Raw genomic sequence first — 24,660 nt, 5'->3', positions numbered from 1 at the left:
ACCTTCATTGGGTACACGCAACTTTATTAGTACAGGAGCTTTATTGGTACAGGTACCTTCATTGGGTACAAGCCACTTTATTAGTACAGGATCTTAGTTGAGTACAGGCAACTTTGTTAGTACAGGAGCTTTGGTACAGGTACCTTCATTTGGTACAACCAACTGTATTAGTACACGAGCTCTGGTACAGGTATCTCCATTGGGTACAAGCAACTTTATTAGTACAGGAGCTTTGGTACAGGTACCTTCGTTGGGTACACGCAACTTTATTAGTACAGGAGCTTTGGTACAGGTACCTTCATTGGGTACAAGCAACTTTATTAGTACAGGAGCTTTATTGGTACAGGTACCTTCATTGGGTACAAGCAACTAATTACGATATTATCATTAACGTTTGGTCTCAGGTACCTTCGTTGAGTACAAGCAACGTTTTTAGTACAGCTTAATTGGTGGTAGTAGTACTGCAGGTTTCATCCGTAATTCGTACACGTAGTACAGATGAATTTGTACAGGGGCTTCATTGGTATAAGTACTCATTGGGTACATTCAACTTTATTGGTACATGAGCTTTGGTACAGGCACCTTCATTGGGTACAAGCAACTTTATTAGTACAGGATCTTAATTGGTACAGGCACCTTCGATGGGTACAACAAACTTTATTAGTACAGGAGCTTTGGTACAGGCACCTTCATTGGGTACAAGCAACTTTATTAGTACAGGATCTTAATTGGTACAGGCACCTTCACTGGGTACAACAAACTTTATTAGTACAGGCGCTTTATTGAGTACAGGCAACTTTATTAGTACAGGAGCTTTGGTACAGGCACCTTCATTGGGTACAACCAACTGTATTAGTACAGGAGCTCTGGTACAGGTATCACATTGGGTATAGTACAAGCCACTTTATTAGTACAGGAGCTTTGGTACAGGCACGTACCAGTTCAGGCAACATTAATAATTCGCACACGCATCCTTTTATACAGGTTTATATGGTACAGGCAACTTTATTAGTACGGTACAGGTGCTTACTTTAGTTGGGCAACTTAACTATTATTAATATCATTATTGTTTTGTGACATTGTGGCTCTAGTTGTGTCTTAGAATGTAAATAGTGCACTATTAATGATTCGTTCACGCATTTATACAGGTTTATATGGTACAAGCAACTTTATTAGCTTACTTAGTTGTAAGGGCAACTTAAATATTATTATTAATATCATTTTTATTTTGTGACATTGTGGCTCTAGCTGTGTCTTAGAATGTTAAATAGGGCCCCATTATTAATTCATACACGTATACGTGACTTTAATAATACTGACCTTATTCAGCTTAATTTGTAGGTCAGGAAACTTTTTTATTTTTGATTTATTACCTCTGTTTGGTCGCGACATTGTGCCCCCATTGTTCCTATTTTTAATTCGTTCACGTAGTATAACTTTGTATAGGGTACAGGCAATTTTACTGGTAGGTTTCAGAGGCTTCATTGGAACCTTCATTGGGTACAAGCACTAGCAATTACAAAAACTTATTATCATTATTGTTTGGTCATTGTGGCTTGCTTTTCCTATGATTGCATGTACATTTATTTTATAATTCGCACTTTATTTACTTTACTTTACTATTGACTTTATTAACTACTGACAAATTGTTAAAGAAGATAGGCCATGATATATTTTAAATAAACATTTTCAAATATATTTAGATTTCAAACGTAGAATATTAAACTAACTAATTTAACATTTAACATACATATAATAATGTTTCTCCTCCCCCCATTACTCTGGCCCTACCCCGTCCCATTTGAAATTGACAAATTGACATACATATATTTAATACTTTTTGATTTAAATTGAAAATTAAATACAAATTAATGTCCAAATGTTAGTCTAAATCGTTGTCTTTGCCTGATTAATCAAAACTTTTGAAAATATGTCAGTCTAAACCGCCATTTTTCTGTGTTTTACCATTTATATGTCGTTCCAAACCATAAGTATTCCGTGTTTTACCATTTTCTCATTTTAAAAACATGTCAGTCCAAACCGCCTATTTTCCGTATTTTACCATTTACATGTCGGTCCAAACCGCAAATTTTCCATGTTTTACCAAAAAGAGATGGTAAAACATGGAAAATTTGCGGTTTGGACCGACATTTTTAAAATTTTTTGATTTTTGACCGAAGGTTTAACACTTCGAAAATTTTTTTTTTTCATTCCAGGTTGATTTTTGGCTTAACGTGCTATGCTACCGGCTATGGATCTAGAGATCGCGGGATCGATTCCCGCTATGGGCAAAAAAAAAAAAAATTATAAAAAAAAAAAAAAAAAAAAAAAATTAAATTAAATTATTTTTTCCTCATCTTCTTTCCCTGTCCGTGTCCGTTTCCGATGTGTATTCGATGCCTGTCCGTATCCGATTGCCTGTCCGGTTGCCTGTCCGTATCCGATTGCCTGTCCGTTTGCGATGCCTGTCCGTTTGCGATGCCTGTCCGTGTCGATTGCCTGTCCGGTTGCCTGTCCGTATCCGATTGCCTGTCCGTTTCCATGTCCGTTTACGATGCCTGTCCGTGTCGATTGCCTGTCCGGTTGCCTGTCCGTATCCGATTGCCTGTCCGTATCCGATTGCCTGTCCGTATCCGATTGCCTGTCCGTATCCGATTGCCTGTCCGTATCCGATTGCCTGTCCGTATCCGATTGCCTGTCCGTATCCGATTGCCTGTCCGTATCCGATTGCCTGTCCGTATCCGATTGCCTGTCCGTATCCGATTGCCTGTCCGTATCCGATTGCCTGTCCGTCTTGCCCAACACAGCTCTCGAACCACCGACCACGTCAGCCATACGTCTGTCCCTCTGAGCTACCTAGGAACTTACTGAAAGTGTAAGGTAATTTGTACGCCATAAACTTTATAAGCATCAATCGAAACACGAAGGTTCTTATTTTTTTTTTTTTTTAAGTTAATATGTTCACTTGTGTAGCGCAGCGGTTAGTGCTACAGTATAGTGATCAGAGGTTCACGGGTTCGAGTCCCAGTGATACCACACTTTTTACTTTTATTGTTGTAAATTAAATTCAATTTATATAAAAAAAATGTACTTTGTCGGGTTTGAACCCTCGCCAAAGCACACATGTTCAGATCCAATTACATTAGTACTCTCCAACGAGCTACTTGAGGATTTGATGACAAACTAAAGATTCTAAAATACTTTATATTTTATACATTTAAATTCATACAAATGTTCTTAATTTTTTTTTTTTAGGTGTTTGAAAGTTAACTTGTGTGGTGCAACGGGTAGTGCCATAGTCTAACGACTAAAGGGTTGCTGGTTCGAACCACAGTATTTTTATATTTTTAATTAAATTCAATTCAATATAATAAAAATGTACCTGGTTGGATTCGAACCCCTTCTAAACGGACAATGGTTTAGATCCAAGTGCAGTGGTCTTAACCACCTGAGCCACTTGGAATTTCGATGGATCGCCGCAAATTCTAAGATACTTTATACATTGTAATTGACCCAATTTATATATAAATTTAAATGTACCTGGTTGGATTCGAACCCCTTCTAAACGGACAAAGGTTTAGATCCAAGTGCAGTGGTCTTAACCACCTGAGCCACTTGGGATTTCGATGGATCGCCGCAAATTCTAAGATACTTTATACATTGTAATTGACCCAATTTATATATAAATTTAAATGTACCTGGTTGGATTCGAACCCCTTCTAAACGGACAAAGGTTTAGATCCAAGTGCAGTGGTCTTAACCACCTGAGCCACTTGGGATTTCGATGGATCGCCGCAAATTCTAAGATACTTTATACATTGTAATTGACCCAATTTATATATAAATTTAAATGTACCTGGTTGGATTCGAACCCCTTCTAAGCGGACAAAGGTTTAGATCCAAGTGCAGTGGTCTTAACCACCTGAGCCACTTGGGATTTCGATGGATCGCCGCAAATTCTAAGATACTTTATACATTGTAATTGACCCAATTTATATATAAATTTAAATGTACCTGGTTGGATTCGAACCCCTTCTAAGCGGACAAAGGTTTAGATCCAAGTGCAGTGGTCTTAACCACCTGAGCCACTTGGGATTTCGATGGATCGCCGCAAATTCTAAGATACTTTATACATTGTAATTGACCCAATTTATATATAAATTTAAATGTACCTGGTTGGATTCGAACCCCTTCTAAACGGACAAAGGTTTAGATCCAAGTGAAGTGGTCTTAACCACCTGAGCCACTTGGGATTTCGATGGATCGCCGCAAATTCTAAGATACTTTATACATTGTAATTGACCCAATTTATATATAAATTTAAATGTACCTGGTTGGATTCGAACCCCTTCTAAACGGACAAAGGTTTAGATCCAAGTGCAGTGGTCTTAACCACCTGAGCCACTTGGGATTTCGATGGATCGCCGCAAATTCTAAGATACTTTATACATTGTAATTGACCCAATTTATATATAAATTTAAATGTACCTGGTTGGATTCGAACCCCTTCTAAACGGACAAAGGTTTAGATCCAAGTGCAGTGGTCTTAACCACCTGAGCCACTTGGGATTTCGATGGATCGCCGCAAATTCTAAGATACTTTATACATTGTAATTGACCCAATTTATATATAAATTTAAATGTACCTGGTTGGATTCGAACCCCTTCTAAGCGGACAAAGGTTTAGATCCAAGTGCAGTGGTCTTAACCACCTGAGCCACTTGGGATTTCGATGGATCGCCGCAAATTCTAAGATACTTTATACATTGTAATTGACCCAATTTATATATAAATTTAAATGTACCTGGTTGGATTCGAACCCCTTCTAAGCGGACAAAGGTTTAGATCCAAGTGCAGTGGTCTTAACCACCTGAGCCACTTGGGATTTCGATGGATCGCCGCAAATTCTAAGATACTTTATACATTGTAATTGACCCAATTTATATATAAATTTAAATGTACCTGGTTGGATTCGAACCCCTTCTAAACGGACAAAGGTTTAGATCCAAGTGAAGTGGTCTTAACCACCTGAGCCACTTGGGATTTCGATGGATCGCCGCAAATTCTAAGATACTTTATACATTGTAATTGACCCAATTTATATATAAATTTAAATGTACCTGGTTGGATTCGAACCCCTTCTAAACGGACAAAGGTTTAGATCCAAGTGCAGTGGTCTTAACCACCTGAGCCACTTGGGATTTCGATGGATCGCCGCAAATTCTAAGATACTTTATACATTGTAATTGACCCAATTTATATATAAATTTAAATGTACCTGGTTGGATTCGAACCCCTTCTAAACGGACAAAGGTTTAGATCCAAGTGCAGTGGTCTTAACCACCTGAGCCACTTGGGATTTCGATGGATCGCCGCAAATTCTAAGATACTTTATACATTGTAATTGACCCAATTTATATATAAATTTAAATGTACCTGGTTGGATTCGAACCCCTTCTAAACGGACAAAGGTTTAGATCCAAGTGCAGTGGTCTTAACCACCTGAGCCACTTGGGATTTCGATGGATCGCCGCAAATTCTAAGATACTTTATACATTGTAATTGACACAATTTTTATATAAATTTAAATGTACCTGGTTGGATTCGAACCCCTTCTAAACGGACAAAGGTTTAGATCCAAGTGCAGTGGTCTTAACCACCTGAGCCACTTGGAATTTCGATGGATCGCCGCAAATTCTAAGATACTTTATACATTGTAATTGACCCAATTTATATATAAATTTAAATGTACCTGGTTGGATTCGAACCCCTTCTAAACGGACAAAGGTTTAGATCCAAGTGAAGTGGTCTTAACCACCTGAGCTACTTGGGATTTCGATGGATCGCCGCAAATTCTAAGATACTTTATACATTGTAATTGACCCAATTTATATATAAATTTAAATGTCCCTGGTTGGATTCGAACCCCTTCTAAACAGACAAAGTTTTAGATCCAAGTGCAGTGGTCTTAACCACCTGAGCCACTTGGGATTTCGATGGATCGCCGCAAATTCTAAGATACTTTATACATTGTAATTGACCCAATTTATATATAAATTTAAATGTACCTGGTTGGATTCGAACCCCTTCTAAGCGGACAAAGGTTTAGATCCAAGTGCAGTGGTCTTAACCACCTGAGCCACTTGGGATTTCGATGGATCGCCGCAAATTCTAAGATACTTTATACATTGTAATTGACCCAATTTATATATAAATTTAAATGTACCTGGTTGGATTCGAACCCCTTCTAAACGGACAAAGGTTTAGATCCAAGTGCAGTGGTCTTAACCACCTGAGCCACTTGGGATTTCGATGGATCGCCGCAAATTCTAAGATACTTTATACATTGTAATTGACCCAATTTATATATAAATTTAAATGTACCTGGTTGGATTCGAACCCCTTCTAAACAGACAAAGTTTTAGATCCAAGTGCAGTGGTCTTAACCACCTGAGCCACTTGGGATTTCGATGGATCGCCGCAAATTCTAAGATGTGAGCTACTTGGACATAGGCTACTTGTACTTGGACATAGGCTACTTGTACTTGGACATAGGCTACTTGTACTTGGACATAGGCTACTTGTACTTGGACATAGGCTACTTGTACTTGGACATAGGCTACTTGTACTTGGACATAGGCCACTTGTACTTGGACATAGGCTACTTGTACTTGGACATAGGCTACTTGTACTTGGATGTAGGCTACTTGGACATAGGCTACTTGTACTTGGACGTAGGCTACTTGTACTTGGACATAGGCTACTTGTACTTGGACATAGGCTACTTGTACTTGGACGTAGGCTACTTGTACTTGGACATAGGCTACTTGTACTTGGACATAGGCTACTTGTACTTGGACATAGGCTACTTGTACTTGGACATAGGCTACTTGTACTTGGACATAGGCTACTTGGACATAGGCTACTTGTACTTGGACATAGGCTACTTGTACTTGGACGTAGGCTACTTGTACTTGGACGTAGGCTACTTGTACTTGGACGTAGGCTACTTGTACTTGGACGTAGGCTACTTGTACTTGGACGTAGGCTACTTGTACTTGGACATAGGCTACTTGTACTTGGACATAGGCTACTTGTACTTGGACATAGGCTACTTGTACTTGGACATAGGCTACTTGTACTTGGACATAGGCTACTTGTACTTGGACATAGGCTACTTGTACTTGGATGTAGGCTACTTGTACTTGGACATAGGCTACTTGTACTTGGACGTAGGCTACTTGTACTTGGACGTAGGCTACTTGTACTTGGACGTAGGCTACTTGTACTTGGACGTAGGCTACTTGTACTTGGACGTAGGCTACTTGTACTTGGACATAGGCTACTTGTACTTGGACATAGGCTACTTGTACTTGGACATAGGCTACTTGTACTTGGACGTAGGCTACTTGTACTTGGACGTAGGCTACTTGTACTTGGACGTAGGCTACTTGTACTTGGACATAGGCTACTTGTACTTGGACATAGGCTACTTGTACTTGGACATAGGCTACTTGTACTTGGACATAGGCTACTTGTACTTGGACATAGGCTACTTGTACTTGGACATAGGCTACTTGTACTTGGACGTAGGCTACTTGTACTTGGATGTAGGCTACTTGTACTTGGACATAGGCTACTTGTACTTGGACATAGGCTACTTGTACTTGGACATAGGCCACTTGTACTTGGACATAGGCTACTTGTACTTGGACATAGGCCACTTGTACTTGGACATAGGCTACTTGTACTTGGATGTACTTGGACATAGGCTACTTGTACTTGGACGTAGGCTACTTGTACTTGGACATAGGCTACTTGTACTTGGATGTAGGCTACTTGTACTTGGACATAGGCTACTTGTACTTGGACATAGGCTACTTGTACTTGGATGTAGGCTACTTGTACTTGGACATAGGCTACTTGTACTTGGACATAGGCTACTTGTACTTGGACATAGGCTACTTGTACTTGGACATAGGCTACTTGTACTTGGACATAGGCTACTTGTACTTGGACATAGGCTACTTGTACTTGGACATAGGCTACTTGTACTTGGACATAGGCTACTTGTACTTGGACATAGGCTACTTGTACTTGAACATAGGCTACTTGTACTTGGACATACTGTAGGCTACTTGTACTTGGACATAGGCTACTTGTACTTGGACATAGGCTACTTGTACTTGGACATAGGCTACTTGTACTTGGATGTAGGCTACTTGTATTTTTATTATTATATGTAGAAATATGTTCATATATAGATAGATATGATGATGCTGAATAAATATATGCAAAAATATTCCCACATATATGCGCAGAAGTGCGAAAATATAGCGATTTTTGCGCATAATCAAAGACTGATCAAATATCGGCATTATTTTTGCTGAATTTTTAGGAAATCCCTGAATTATATGTAGAAATATGTTCATATATAGATAAATATGATGATGCTGAATAAATATATGCAAAAATATTCCCACATATATGCGCAGAAGTGCAAAAATATTCCTGTGCTCAAGTTAGTATTTACCGACCAACCTACCGACCGACCGACATAGTGATGTGTAGAGTTGCGTGCAACGCGACCCTACATCTTACTAAAAAAAGTATGGGGTTTTTTTATATACAAAATTGTGGGTGATTGGAGAAATAAGTATAATGCAACTGAAAGGTATTAAACATTCATATACTGTAGTTTATTGTTTTTATCAATTTATAATCAGTTTAATAACTGGTTTACCAATTTAGCTTGAAAATAAAAAAGATACCATGTTTTAGTATTGCTACATATCTAAAATGACAATCATTTTTATATACCTACCATCTACCAATCACTGACGTAGAAATAAAACTATGTATAGTATAGGCCTATAGTTACAGGTATGCATATTGTTGTAGTTCATGTATATATGTCATATATATATATATATATATATATCCAATCTGCAGACAGTACTGTTTCGATCTTAGTAGATCTCGTCAGTGCAGCTCAGGTATATATATATATATGTAGGCTCCATACATAAATGCAAGATAATTATTAAAAAACATATATTCTAGATATACCAGAGTAGTAGAATTAATTTACAAAATTCGGAACATGAATAGGACGCTTGTCAATACATTTAAACCACCAATGTTATATACTGTAGTATTTGTTGTAAAGGTACATATAATTTTAATTTCTCGATTATATAATACTGATATTTCAACAGTAGACAGTCAACACAATGTAGAGAAACATACAAAAATGTATAATCGTTGAAAATATATAATTCTTAAATTTGAGTTGTTTAAATACTATACCCACAAAGTGTTTTGAACTGTAAGAGTTGTGATATTAGTTATTTGTGGTTTAAATATACCGGGTAATTTAAATTGTGTGTTATACTGTAGTTATTAGTAATTAATCTTTCTTAACACAGTCCTTACTCTGTAGTGTGGTGGTATCTATCTTCTTAAACCACACACACACACCGGTAAAGATCATATTCCTGGTTGTTCAACCATGGCATCCGTTTCATTTTTCTTCAAAATAAATAAATACATACAGTAAAACCTTTACCTCTATTGAGGGCCACTTTTCTGATAAACAAAGAAGGAAAATATATAACATGGCACTATGAACAACTCCTATCAAGGGGACATCTCCAGTAAGGGGACATCCCCAGTAAGGGGACATCTCCAGTAAGGGGACATCCCCAGTAAGGGCTAAGGGGACATCTCCAGTAAGGGGACATCTCCAGTAAGGGGACATCTCCAGTAAGGGGACATCCCCAGTAAGGGCTAAGGGGACATCCCCAGTAAGGGGACATCTCCAGTAAGGGCTAAGGGGACATCTCCAGTAAGGGCACATCTCCAGTAAGGGGACATCCCCAGTAAGGGCTAAGGGGACATCTCCAATAAGGGGACATCCCCAGTAAGGGCTAAGGGGACATCTCCAGTAAGGGGACATCCCCAGTAAGGGCTAAGGGGACATCCCCAGTATGGGGACACTTAATTTATTTTTTCAGTTAAAACATGTTTAGCACATTTATACAGTTTATCTATGTTCTAAACAAGGACAAAAACATTATTTTGTTAAAATTAAAAGCACACTAGGTATAAATTCATGTTAATAGCAACAATGTTAGAACCGTAATCAATTGCACTTCTAACTTAAACAATACTGCTAGTTTAACATTTAGAATAAACTTTGGTATCTCAAATCTTTATTACATTTATTAAAATAGACAACTATACATAAAGATACATCTAAACTGAAATAAAACTACACTATTGTATTGAGTGAAATGCCATAGGGTCTGGCTATGGAATAAACAAGAGGGCTGAAATTATCATGGATATCTAAATCATCTCTCTGAATTTAATCTAAATTAGGGGTGGGATTATTTTTTAGCATAGGATTATCTTAGGTCAAATACTGTAATAAAAATAAATAGGAAAATAAAGAGTTGTCATTTCTCAATCCTAGTATCTACAACTAATTAACAATTTCAATCTAGATCACATTATAAGGCACACCTTATACACAATAAACAAAATCATTATTTTATTTATACTCGCATAAATAATAACTTCCTGTATTATGTAAATTGGATTTTGTAAATAGTATTCTATTATACTGTAGTTACTTTAGTACTTTTACTACTACGGCTACAATCTATATTGTGATAGAGGGCATAAGGGTATCGAGTAACATGTTAGGGACTATCCAGACTGGGGACAATGTATGGGACTATCCAGATTGGGGACAATGTATGGGACTATCCAGATTGGGGACAATGTATGGGACTATCCAGATTGGGGACAATGTATGGGACTATCCAGACTGGGAACAATGTATGGGACTATCCAGATTGGGGACAATGTATGGGACTATCCAGACTGGGGACAATGTATGGGACTATCCAGATTGGGGACAATGTATGGGATTATCCAGATTGGAGACAATGTATGGGACTATCCAGATTGGAGACAATGTAAGGGACTATCCAGATTGGGGACAATGTATGGGACTATCCAGACTGGGGACAATGTATGGGACTATCCAGATTGGGGACAATGTATGGGACTATCCAGACTGGGGACAATGTATGGGACTATCCAGATTGGGGACAATGTATGGGACTATCCAGACTGGGGACAATGTATGGGACTATCCAGATTGGGGACAATGTATGGGACTATCCAGATTGGAGACAATGTATGGGACTATCGAGATGGGGACAATGTAAGGGACTATCCAGATTGGGGACAATTTAAGGGACTATCCAGATTTGGAGACAATGTATGGGACTAACCAGATTTGGAGAAAATGTATGGGATTATCCAGATTAGAGACAATGTATGGGACTATCCAGATTGGGGACAATGTATGTGACTATACAGATTGGGGACAATGTACGGGACTATCCAGATTGGGGACAATGTATGGGACTATCCAGATTGGGAACAATGTAACGACTACCCAGATTGGGGACAATGTATGGGACTATCAAGATTTGGGGACAATGAATGGGACTATCCAGATTGGAGACAATGTATGGGATTATCCAGATTTGAGACAATGAATGGGACTATCAAGATTGGAGACAATGTATGGGACTATCAAGATTGGAGACAATGTATGGGACTACCCAGATTGGGGACAATGTATGGGACTACCCAGATTTGGGGACAATGTATGGGACTATCCAGATTGGAGACAATGTATGGGACTATCCAGATTGGGGACAATGTATGGGACTATCCAGATTGGGGAAAACGTAAGGAACTATCAAGATTTGGGACAATGTATGGGACTATTCAGATTGGGGACAATGTAAGGGACTACCCAGATTGGGGACAATGTATGGGACTATCTAGATTGGGGACAATGTAAGGGACTATCCAGATTGGAGACAATGTATGGGACTATCCAGATTGGGGACATTGTAAGGGATTATCCAGATTGGGGACAATGTAAGGGACTATCCAGATTGGGGACAATGTATGGGAATATCCAGACTGGGGACAATGTAAGGGACTATCCAGATTGGTGACAATGTAAGGGAATATCCAGATTGTGTCATATTTAAAACGATAAATACATCATGCAATTATAAGAAACATGCTATTAATGCTTTGGAAGAGAACATCATTTCAACCTGAGTTTCACATTGCCCATTTATAACCTTAGCCAAACAACTACTAAATGAGATATGGTAATGTATGGATGTAAATACTATGATTTATTTATTTCGCTGAATTCGATTCTCTTTCTACTTCTTTTTTTTTAAATACAAGTCTACGATTAACTGCTGTTTGATATACAACAAAGTTTTTTTGCGCTGACAGTTATTAATAATAATCATAATTTTCATCAATATTAACATCAATAATGTTCCTGTAATAAACCAGCTTTTTTAAAAATACTTCTTTCAAGTTATAAACATACTTGATATTGTGAAGCCAAGGAATTAGTAGACTTTGGATCACATTTAGCATTTCAACCATACTTTACTTAATTTATCTTGGAATTTCAGTCACTGATACATACACTCTAAACCCTGTTTCTCACTTACACATCACATCATAATATCAGCACATAATTCATTCACATTAGAATGTATTTACAATGAATGAAAATGTCTGAGAAAACAGTAAAAAAAAACTGAACAATTGAATGCACACCGTTGCCCTTTAATCGCAAAACATCAAGCTCTCGTAAAGCAAGTTGGCGATTATTATTCCTAGGTATGTTGCGTCAGGTGATCTGGCTGATACCGCATCACTTTGTTACTATCTATGTGATAAGTTCTTCACGCCTAAAGCGTAACGCTCTGGATATCTCCTACTGTGACTACACTCTAAAAAGAGAAAGAAAACACAGACTTTGTTTTAAATTTCAATAAATATTTAACAAGAATTATTAAAGAATATTATTTTTTGCAATATGCGGTCTCATTGGCAAACTCTTTTTTGTTGAACTAATGCCTAGTTCCAACTTGGATGCAATGCAAGGACGTAAGCCCACAATTAAAGTAATCTGACCAATCATAACATGATGGATTACACAAACTGTCCCTTGGCCAACCAAGTTGCATTGTACCTACGCCGTTGCATAGCGCCTACGTCGTTGCATAGTTGTGTCAAAGTGGGAACAAAGTTTAAACAAAAACTGAAAACAGCAAAGTAACAGTTGTTACTGTTACAGTAGTAACATCATCATGCCGGAGATGAGGAGGATAGAGTAACATTGATGTGTAGCTTTTGGGTTCAATACCATTGGAGTAATTCACACACATGCTATGGCAGCAGGTGATGACAGTGTGATGTTGAAGATCATCAGAGGTGGATAACAAATACAATACAGTAAACAGCTGCGAATGACCCAATTATGAGGTTTGACATGGGTAATGAGATGGCACTCGTACATGGGCGTAGAGAGAGAGAATGGTTTCAATCTAATAAAACAGGTGCTGATAGGGTAAATCATGGGGTTTTGATGGGTTACTGGTAAAACTAATCATAGAAGTTGTACTATTAAATGCAAAGTCTAGCATGTTATGATATGCACATTACCGGTTACCAGTAACTTATAAAATTGAAATAAATCAGTTTCAATTTTAGCATGTTATGTTAAACACGTTATGGGTTACTAGTAACTTACCAAATTTCATGCTCATTCTAAAAATAAGTGGGGTATAAAGAAGGTTTATATTTTGTAATAAGCAATATAAATTTTAGACCCGGAACTACCTTTTAAGCACAGGACTGTCCACAATTAAGAATTGACCAAATGACCAGAGGGGATACGCTATCTCGTGACCTAGAACAGTATTATTATCAATTAGACTCTGTCCTTAATAAGGAATCTTACTACAGCTTGGATAACTCACTCCATCTATCACAAGTGTTGCTATTATTTCTTTAATTTGAATAAATATTCCCTAGCGAGGGTGAAGTACACAGGGCAAATGAGATAGCCTTTATACCACATAAGTGGACAGTAAAACTTCGCTTTGTCCACCTGCATGCCCTAAGGTCCAACAACAGATGACCATCTTATCATGATTGACCATCAGAATGTTAGGAATCTTCAAGAGAGTTGGATAATTGTGTAAAATCAACACTAGCAAATATCGATATCAGTACCATCATCATTTTTTATAAAGCGATACTAGATAACGTTAATGGTGGTATCTGATGCTGACAGGACATTCCTGATTAATACTTAACAAGGGTTAAATATCCATGATATAATTTAAAAGGTGGATGGCTATCTAAGGAATCAATATTAAAACATACTAAACATTTCATTCATCAAAACTCCTATAGCATGCAATAATCAGCGTAATAAAGTGGAGATGGACAAAATTAGCTATTTCTTTCACACATAATTCAAGTAAAAAAGCTAAACACATTACTGTATTATCAAATAAATAAAACGGGATTGAATTTATCAATATTACAGATATACCAAAGATATTGCATGAACTCTGCAGTGTAGAGAGGTTCTACTCTTGACAAAATAGAAGTGACAAGAGTTTAATTAGCTTGACTTGTATAAAGTTGTATTGATACTAGAGCAGAATATTAGCAAATGTTAATTTTTGATACTCAATACGATAACATAATTAATACCACACTATGTAAATGATAGGCAGAGTTCAAATATGTTTTACATTTTTAACATTCTTATCATAACCCTATAAATTTGACATTCCAAATTGAATGAGATACTGATACTTTATACAGTACAGGTTGTAAAATATTATTTTGTGTTGGTGAATTTGCCATGACAGGTGATAGGAACGTGTTCCTGCCTCAATGAGATTACTAATATAAAGTAAATAAAAAAAAAGAAAGAAAAAGGTCTACTTTTTAAAATATAAAAACAATTGAAATGATTTTGTATACAAAACAGAAAACAGCTAGTGGTCACGACGGCAAGACAAGGACACATTAAAAGAGAGTGTTTTAAAAGTTGTATCCGAAACATAATTCATATCTCATATCCACACTATCATCGCTCATTGCTAAACACCAATTCCTGTCCACAACCAGCTGCTCTTATGCTTTATCCAATTTCCTGATTAAAACATGTTAGATTCAGTACAACCATGCTAAAGTTCATGTAAAGAGCTTGCTGTACATGTTCTTACATCTGTGCTGCTTAAAAAACTCGCGACAAAAGACGCCAACTCGTAAAACGTTGACGAACAGCGATAGGTTGAACAATCTATACGGGACACTCCCTGGGACTTGGTCTAGTCTAAACAGTTATTGATCTTAACCAAATGAAAGTATGAATCACAATCTATTAATAGAACAAGTATACGTTTTGAAATAATATTCTTGTTTCGAACCAAAGAGTTTTCAATAATTACAAAACAGATTTCTTTATATGCATTTTTGCTGAAAGACAACTTAATAAAATTAGTAAATAATATGTTGTTCTTATATAAATCCTGCAAGTGCTTCACATTATTACCGCATTGAATCAAACACGTATGGAAACATACTCTTAGAATGTTGCAGCCAGTAATCATGGCAGTTGTGTTTTGACCTTATCAAGTACCCATTTGTACACCTGGGTAGAGAGAAGCAAATGCAAGTGAAGTGTCTTTATATTTTCAATATAATATAGCAGCTTGTGAAATTATGTGGACATTGCACAACAAATCAGAGAGCTATATCATTCTGCCCTTGCATATTACTGTATGGCTTACAATATATGCTCTATGAAGAAGATATTTGGGAACGCTAAAGTCGTAATTTATTCCTCTGCATGAAGCATTTGCCAGGAATGAAACAAAGTCAAGTAAAACAAAGCAATTCTATGAATCATTGTCTGAGTACAAAAACAACAGGCATCAATCATTATTAGGATATACATATATAGTATCAACGGAGAATAATGTAAATATGGACTAATAGAAAGCACTCCTTATACATTTCATAACAAGTGATAACTTCCCGTTGAAAATGTACAATAAATTGACAGCTGCCTTTTAAAATATACATTATCAAAACAAACGGTACTCTCCTACTTACAAAGAAATATATATAACTGTATGGACAGACACAGTTTATTGGGATCATGGTGTTTTGTTTATTGTATTAAATCTTAAGGAAGAAAACATACATGGCCAACATACAGACAAGAACAAACAAACCAATATTCCCCAGCAATATTATAATCTATATAACTTTATGGACAGACAGTTTGTTGGGATCATGGTATTAAATTTATTGTATTTGATCTTATAGAAGAAAACTCTGAAGTACAGTAGGCCTACATACAGACAAGAACAAACAAACCGTTATTCCCCTACTTACAAAGAAATACAGCAATATTTATATATTATAATCTATATTTTATGGACAGAAAGTGTAATGGGTTATGATGTTATATTTATTGTATTTGATCTTATAGAAGAAAACTCTAAAGTATGGCCTACATCTAGACAGCAAATTGACCGATTTTAGCTTTTAAAACTGTCAGTTTCATTTACCGGTATTGCGAGGTTTCATGTTCTAAATTTGTCAAAAGTTAGCGCTGAAGTGTAGCCTAATTTCCTGGCCATTCACAAGCAAAGATTGTAGTCAATAAAAGTTGGTGTTCTGCTGGGACTAAACATGCATACTTGGCACCTTTATATTGATTTACTAGGACATGTACTGTCAAATACATTTATTGCAATTAAAGAATTTCAATTCATTGTCTTGAGAATGTGAAAATAGACACAGGAAAGCTGTACAATTTAAAACTGTTTGGTACACAGAAAGTTAAACTATACTCCTTTGTTATACATTTCAATAAGAATGGTGCAGTTGCTTGGGGCTTAGAAATTCCAATGTTCGAATCTTGTTGAGTTCCAGGATTTTTCTTATGGCTAAAAATAGTGCCAACTACTATATGTACTGTATGTATGCTAATAAATTTAAAAAGTCTAAATGGACTGCCTTGCCTACACAAATTGTCTCTCAATTTACCACAAAATGAATTAAAATTGAAATAGGTAGGCATGGCTCAAGAACCGTGACAATGTACTTGTAACTTAACCCGTATATTGTTTTAGATGAATCGGTAAATGTTCGTTCTTCGCAATTCGGTTAACGATAACCTCATCATCAAATTCTAAACATGTGAATTAATGAGATAATCAGATGACCATCAACTGTCAACATGCAACAAATCAATATTACTGCAAAGGATACAACTTTCTCAGTAAAACCACAAAATATAACAAATAGCAATATCATAATATAAAACAGAAGGTATGAAACTGGCAACTTTGAGAATAAATACCATATAAGGAGGTGACACTGACACATAACAAACAACAATAAACATGCACACTACATATTATGATGAGTAACTATATTAATATTGATACAAGGTTACATGCAGGCGTGAATAAGTCAAAACCAAGGTCAACACTTCTTCTCATTCTACATAAAGGTAATTAACCTATGTAAATTGCAACATCACTATGCGTAATTGGGTAAAGTTATAGACCTTTGGTATGATTTTAAGAACCTGTTCTTATCAACATGGCAGGGCTATCCTTTATTATTGTTATTTAATATCTATAATACAAATGAATCTTATTTATTTAATGAATGACATATCAAGGATAATAGATCAATTAAATTAAACCAATCAACTAAATTGAGTGGTGCTTAATAGCAGTGAATTGTGATAGAGGTGGATTAAGACATGTCGTCGATGTTGCTGATTTTGGTACAACAAGTCTAAAAAAATTTGTTTTTTTTGTCATGTTGGTTAGCTTATGTCTCATTTGAAAGACATTAAGCTGAGAGATATTATATTATTATTATTCTACCATACTTATAACTAGAGTCCAAATTGAATGGTTTGCAAAAGTCAGTAGACCTACATAATCTGTCTTTTATTAGAATTCAACATTAGTTAAAATCAACTAAAATGTCTCATTTCAAAATTATTTATATGGTGGAAATGATAGATTGTTTGTCAGTAAAATATAAAAATGAGGCAGACTGCGAGTCTTGTATTATAAATTAAAAACATTTTGAATAAAAATTAATGTTTATATCAAAACTAAAATTCAAGCATCATCTATTTTTTTTAGTATAGGCACTATATTGGAAAGTTACAAAAGGAACATCAAAATTTGCATAGAAAAACATTTTCAAACACATAAACTATAGCAAAAAGACAGTACACAATTTACCTACAGGGCATAAATAAAGCTGCTCAAACTACTTAAAATTCATGTACGACAAAAATCAGAATGTACATGTACAATATACTGACAAATTTGCATACAGGAAAATTGTTTAAAATAGTGTCAAGGTAAACTACAAAATTTACATATTAAAGTAAAAAATTTGCATACATGCGAATGCAAAAGTAGCAAAGACTAAAATCAATAATAGTAATAATAATAAAACATTTGCATACAGGTGGGGTGGGGAAGGAAAAAACAGCGAAGCAAAAAATCGCTAATTCGTACCATGAGTGGAAGCACTGTTGTGGATATTCTAGTAGTTTAGGCCCATACGCCTTCTTCGTCATCCTGAAGGTCAAAGTTCAGATGCGTAACAAAGAAAAAATATGGTAAATATAAATGGTAACATACAAAATATGTAGTTGTTATTGTATTTAAATTGTAATTTATAATCATTTGAAACTATTATTCAATAACCTGTGAAAATTAATATTGCAAGAAAAAATGAAAAATATAATAACAACAAAATGCGTAAAAAAAATTGGTCACAATGTTAATAAAATTACAACTGAAACTGTGTCAATGTAAATAAAAAGAATAGAAGAATTTAAGACTGTAATTACAGAGCCCTGTTGATAGATTACTTTAAAGGAATTATATAGGCCAATGCAAGGTAGAAATCGTGTTAACTGGAATTAAATGGAACATTTACCTTCCTCTGAGGGACTATTAAACATGTCATTTATCGCCGTCATTTTGATGTTCGCCTATTGGCATTTTCTCATATACAAAGATTTTTAAAAATCATTTATAGCTGTAAGGGAACAGTTTGAAATGATACCTGTCGTAATGCCTTTGTTGTTTTATTCAATGCCATTTTAAACTAGTTCAAACAATTAGTAGATTTACGATAATATTCTTGTGGCTTCAAAACAGTTTCTACTGGCAAATATTACTGTAAAGTGTATAATCAATTTATGATTGATTGTTTTTATCCAGCATGAAATCGAAGGGAGCATGCTATGGGTGAGCGCTTTTCTCTTTTTGACAGCTAAAAAATGGAATAACAGTATTAAATATGTTTGATGTATTTTGACAGACTACCCCTGTAAGAAATCCTAGATCAAATTCGATTGTAAGATACAGATATTGTATTTAATATTTTTTCCAAGGCCTTCTACTTACCAGTAGGCCTACTAAGCTCAATTTGAAACCACATTTTTAAGGGTGCGTTCGAGCGGTACTTTGTACTATCAACCATGTAGTGTAACCGGAAAGTATCGTTGAAAGATCTTATTTCTCACTCTTAAATCACCCATAAGTATTTTTGTTACACATCATTTAAATACATAGTAATATACTTTAGCACCAGTATAATGCTTGGCAAACATGGCCTGTTTTCTAATTTGACACTCGGAAATATTATAATCAATTCAATTAAACCATCTGATTTTTATGTCTTGTATGGAACACTGAATATGGACAGAAATAAAGTATTTTTTACGAGTGACAATTAAACAATAAACCACAAAATGTTCTTGTCGTAAAAGAAAGGGATCAAAATATTATATAAATTAAAATATAAAATTGTAAACGCTAAATTTAAAGTCTGTTATTTTACATATTTCTGATTCTCATGGGCAACATAAACACAAAATCTTGAAACTTGATAACTTGCTCTAGGGGTCATATGTCATAGTATGGTGTAATGAAAAAACAGAATAAAGACTTGAACAAATTGACGTTGATGTTTGGTACAAGGGATTCAATGTCACAGTGCCTATAGCATCTGTTTTCTACATGATTTATCTTCTAACAGCTATAGCCCAAACTAAACATACAATACAAGCAACAATGTTAAAACTTTATAACATGGAAACTATTGTGTTTCTCTTGTGCGCACCATACTACAGTCTTTGTGGGATTAAGACAATCCAGTCAAGCTGGTTATAAACAAGAGTGCCAAATTATATATTATTATCTCAATCAGAGACTAATAGTAAAAACTTTTATAGTACATTTTCCAAAACTTACGAAAAATATGGAATTTTCAAAATTCTTCTGCAACTTAATATTGTGCATTTGATCTATTTATTTTAAAGTTGTGTGTAATACCAGTGCTGTGTTACCTTTAGAGCAATAAATACATTTAAATATATTTATAACAAACTCTGAAAAAAGTGAGGCAAGCCATTATGATTCAATATTTCAACATTTATTTGTTCATCTTAAAGAATGAATAATAAATGTTTATTTAAAAAATAAAATAAAATGTACAAACCTGTTCTGGTGATAATGATTTCAAATCTTGTGCAATTAAGTTCTCACTTTCATTCAGGGAATGTAAACGTTTAACACATCGCTGGGTCTATAGGAAAAAAGTAATAAAAAAAAAAATCCAAAAATATTAGTAATAGTAAATTATAGAATATAAATAGTTTGGTTAGTAACCTCAAACTTACCAATTCTGTCAAAGTAATGAATATAGTTGGGGCAAATAAAAATACAATATTATTTTAAAATTAGAAATTGAAGACAAGAATCTTTATTGATATTTTGACAATTTAAAGTAAGAAACAATCAACCACTTATTTTCACTAAAGTTTCTGAATTTCAAACTATCATACTATTAAGCTCTGTCTACACTTTACACTCTACAAACTCTATGTGACAACAAAATGTGATGTGTCCATATGGACATATTTGGGCATATCACTACAATATTTGGGCACATCAAACTAGTTTGATAGTGTAAACAGAACTTAAGACAGTAAAGTTAAAAAGTAGGTAGGGAAGCATGATAAACAGGGAAGACTTAGATGGCCCTTGTGGACAAATATCCGCTTTGCTGTTCAGAAAATAAGTCACAAACCAATGTACTTTAATAAACTAATAACGACCAATGGTAAAACGGAAGGAAACACATACTCCTATGGGATACGAACCAGGAATCTCTACGGACTGAAGACCCTGATAAATCTCTGGTCTTGACAGTATAAAGTGATGTGGTGAATCATTCATGAAAAAGCTAAGACAACCAAAAAAAAAAAATGTTTATGATAACAACATTTTGACAGTTACAGGGTCTTCCCATCACAGGCTAAAACTTTCGGTTTCATAAGAACTGGACCCTGAGGGACGGAGAGATTTGGCAATGGCGCTGGACCGCGGGGAGACATGGCCGATGATGTTCACTAAATTATAATACTCAATTGACATTTCAAAGCAGTTGTCGCTATCAAAAATTGTTTTAAAATTAGCGAGTCAGTTCCTGATTCTCAAATTATACATTTTTGTACAACAGATGGAACAATTGGCTAAAATATCTTTATAATAATCATTAATTATGTGTAAATGTGCAAGAGAAAAATTTATGAATCGAACACAGACTTTTCTGCTTGCATATACAGACACCTTACCATGGAACAGTGAAATAAGAACAAAATATTTTCTAAAGCATACTTTCACTGAGGATATATTTCTAGGCCTACATCAGAGTAAAATGTCTAATTTATTAACTTAACTTCCTGAGATTATTCTGATTACTATTGATATAATTAAAAGTAATACAATAATAAAATAAGTTGTATGTTTAGAATGAAAACAATTTGTTCTCCAAAAACTAAAACAACTGAAATGGTAAAAACATTCACTGCACTAGTTTCATAGCAGCATCCACGTTTCCTGCTATTCCAGTTTACAAGTCTCTAGCTACGCTAAGATCATCTTGATGAAATTAGAGATTAAACGCAGTGTATCATGTTCTACAATTTGTTATTTGTCAAACATGTTTTCTTTATATAATACACACATAAGGGAGTGCCTGCAGGAAAGAAATCCCGTCCCCACTAAATTAACCACTTTTTGGAAAGGATGATGGGATAAATTAGCAATCATGTAAAAATACTGATCGAGGTGAATCGAAAATGTTGATAATTATTGCGAGGAATGGCGGTATTTATGAACAACATTCTTTCGCTCTCTCATGTCTACTCGAATCCTTCAGCAAGCAATTTCAACAAAACATGACTTCCTTTCCTTCAACTTCCTCCTGCGAACCCCAATGTAAACCCAGAGGAGTTGGCCTAGTCTGTGAGAAAATACTGTGTTGCACACCCTGGAAATAGGCCTCGTTCAGTAGCACGTTTTTTTTTATAAATACAGGTTGTATAGGCCTAGATATTATGGTACTGAATGAAAAGGTCAGTTTACGGTGTTGGCTATAGCAATAACTTTTAAATAGATTTAAACATTGGTATTAGTATAGAAACGTTTGCTAAACAGGTTTTAGCTTAATGAAGTATGCCATTATTTGTAATGTAAGAAAACCATTGAAAACCATCTAATTAGATAATTTAATAATAACAATAAAAACTCCTTTTTGAAATATTACCAAAGTGCTAGTAGTTTTATATTGGGTGAGAAAATACACTGGTTCTTGGTATCGCATTTACAAATCATGAAACATATCACGGTCTAAGTTTCTAGCTGTAGGCATAAGCCGAAACTCATCTCTCCCTCAAGGCGACCCTTTTCTCTGACCGCCAAACGAGTTTCGTTTTCTTTCTAAGCGCAATAAAAAAAACTTTCGACTAATTACTTGTTGCTATCTGAGTGAGTTTCAAGGTAAACAGAAGGATCCAAGAATTCTTTCCTGCCAATTAATCATTAATGAATATTTTGTTGGCACATGGTCAAGAGATTACTCTGAAGTATATTGTACTTTTATCTATCATCCCAACGTGATGTGCTCGTCATTTGAAAGTAATGTAATTATGTTTATGAACATTGTTCATGACAATGTTTGTACTACGAGGAAGTACTGTGGGCATTCCAAATAAAACCATTGGCAACGGGAAAAAAAATTAAAAAAATTCTGGTTTAATAAATCAGATTTCACCGTGATACCAAATCTAATAAAGCACTATGACTTATGATATGACGTGTTTGAATCAAACTATATGTGACAACAAAATGTGATGTGCCCATATATGGACATGACGATGTCATATCACTACCATATTTGAGCATATCACTACCATATTTGGGCACATAACACTTTTTTTTGTCAAAGTAGTTTGATAGTGCATACAGATCTTTAGAGATTAATCAAATTAAACTGTTATTTTCATGTGAATAAATCAAGTCTGGAATGATATTTTGTGTCGCATATAACAATAATACATTTACAATGAATATATTGGCATAGATTTGCTACCAAAGCAAATAATGGAAATGAAACTGTCATTTTATACAGTGAGATGTCAAAATTAGCACTGTTTTACAATGACATTTGATGGGGTCATTTTAAGGGCCAAGAGACAACCATAAGATCACCAAGAGACATACTGTATAAAATCAAAGTAAAGTGATAGAGTGTGGCCTGTTACTTTCAAGCCAATATTGTATGTTTAGGTTTATATTTCAAGTGATTCCTGACATGATCAGTTTGGTTATAGATACCTTATTAATGCTATGATGACAGATCTGTTAAGTAAACCATGATCTAAGATTTAGTAGATTTTGTATAAAGGCAACATCAAGGTTGAGGACAGATGAAATAAAGTATAATATATCAATGAAAAGTGTTAACAGGGGCAGTAGTTTAATACAGTATAAAATTCAAGTGTCCTTAAATGGTCTTCTGATGATTGTTTTTGTTATTGTCAATCAATCAATCAATCAATCAATCAATCAATTCACTATAAAGCTGTATACACCCAGATCCAACAAGTTTTATTTACTTTAATATAATAGATAGGTTATAGAAATAAGGATTAAAATTCCAGCCATTTATAGAAAAAAAAAGCTCTCTTGACGGTTATATATGATGACAAGACCAGTTATATTGTCAGAATACTAATGATAAAGTCAATTGACATTTGTACCCAAGCACATCAACACTATCATGCATCACTAACAACATTTCCAGAAATGTCACTTTACCACTAAAAAATGTCACTTAATCATTAAATCGGACATGATAGTTTATTATCATGTCTTAGATAATAAATAAGAGATTGAGTTGTCAGCAGATAGATGTACTGCAGGTCAACCATGTTGCAGCTTGTTGTCATGTGAACCTGTACCGGATATTATGCATGGGGTCAATTGGGGATACTGAAATATCCTGGCTGATAAATAAAATTAAATAATTCATTTCAGATGACTTGGTTCACTACACACAATATATTTGGTAGTACATTTGATGTAGTACATAATAAATTATAATAAAACAACATTCTGTATATTATCTGAGTCATTTATTCATAGTTTGTATGTTTCACTAGTGCAATTTAAGGTGGAGTTTAATGACGAAGTACTAGATGAATTTGTCAAAATTGTTTGGAAAGATAGAGGACTTTTTCATAAGATATGGATTAAATAGAAGTCACATACAATAACTTTCATATGGCTTTGTGTCGAGTTGCTAAAAACGGTGATCAATTGTCCA

General features: G+C 35.1%; 1 protein-coding gene across 7 annotated transcripts in view; it reads right to left on the bottom strand.

Moving 5' to 3' along the window:
* Positions 1–8,677: 8,677 nt before the first annotated feature.
* The window catches only part of LOC144856021 (ELKS/Rab6-interacting/CAST family member 1-like), a 49,024-nt gene continuing 33,041 nt past the window's right edge, over positions 8,678–24,660 (bottom strand). For 6 of the 7 annotated variants that reach the window (XM_078713994.1, XM_078713991.1, XM_078713993.1 and 3 more), the window contains 2 exons: positions 20,488–20,574; positions 8,678–12,854 (listed from right to left, as the gene is read on the bottom strand). In XM_078713994.1, the coding sequence (XP_078570120.1) occupies positions 12,813–12,854; positions 20,488–20,574 (129 nt within the window). In that variant the 3' untranslated portion in view covers positions 8,678–12,812. Of the gene's footprint in view, positions 12,855–18,491; positions 18,555–20,487; positions 20,575–24,660 lie in introns of all 7 variants that reach the window. The other variant, XM_078713992.1, reaches the window with a different exon arrangement.

The sequence above is a fragment of the Antedon bifida genome, chromosome 11, assembly GCF_963402885.1.
Source record: "Antedon bifida chromosome 11, ecAntBifi1.1, whole genome shotgun sequence".
Classification (NCBI taxonomy): Eukaryota; Metazoa; Echinodermata; class Crinoidea; order Comatulida; family Antedonidae; genus Antedon; species Antedon bifida.
The sequence above is the reverse complement of the archived record's forward strand: the minus strand, read 5'-3'. Positions and strand labels throughout refer to the sequence as shown.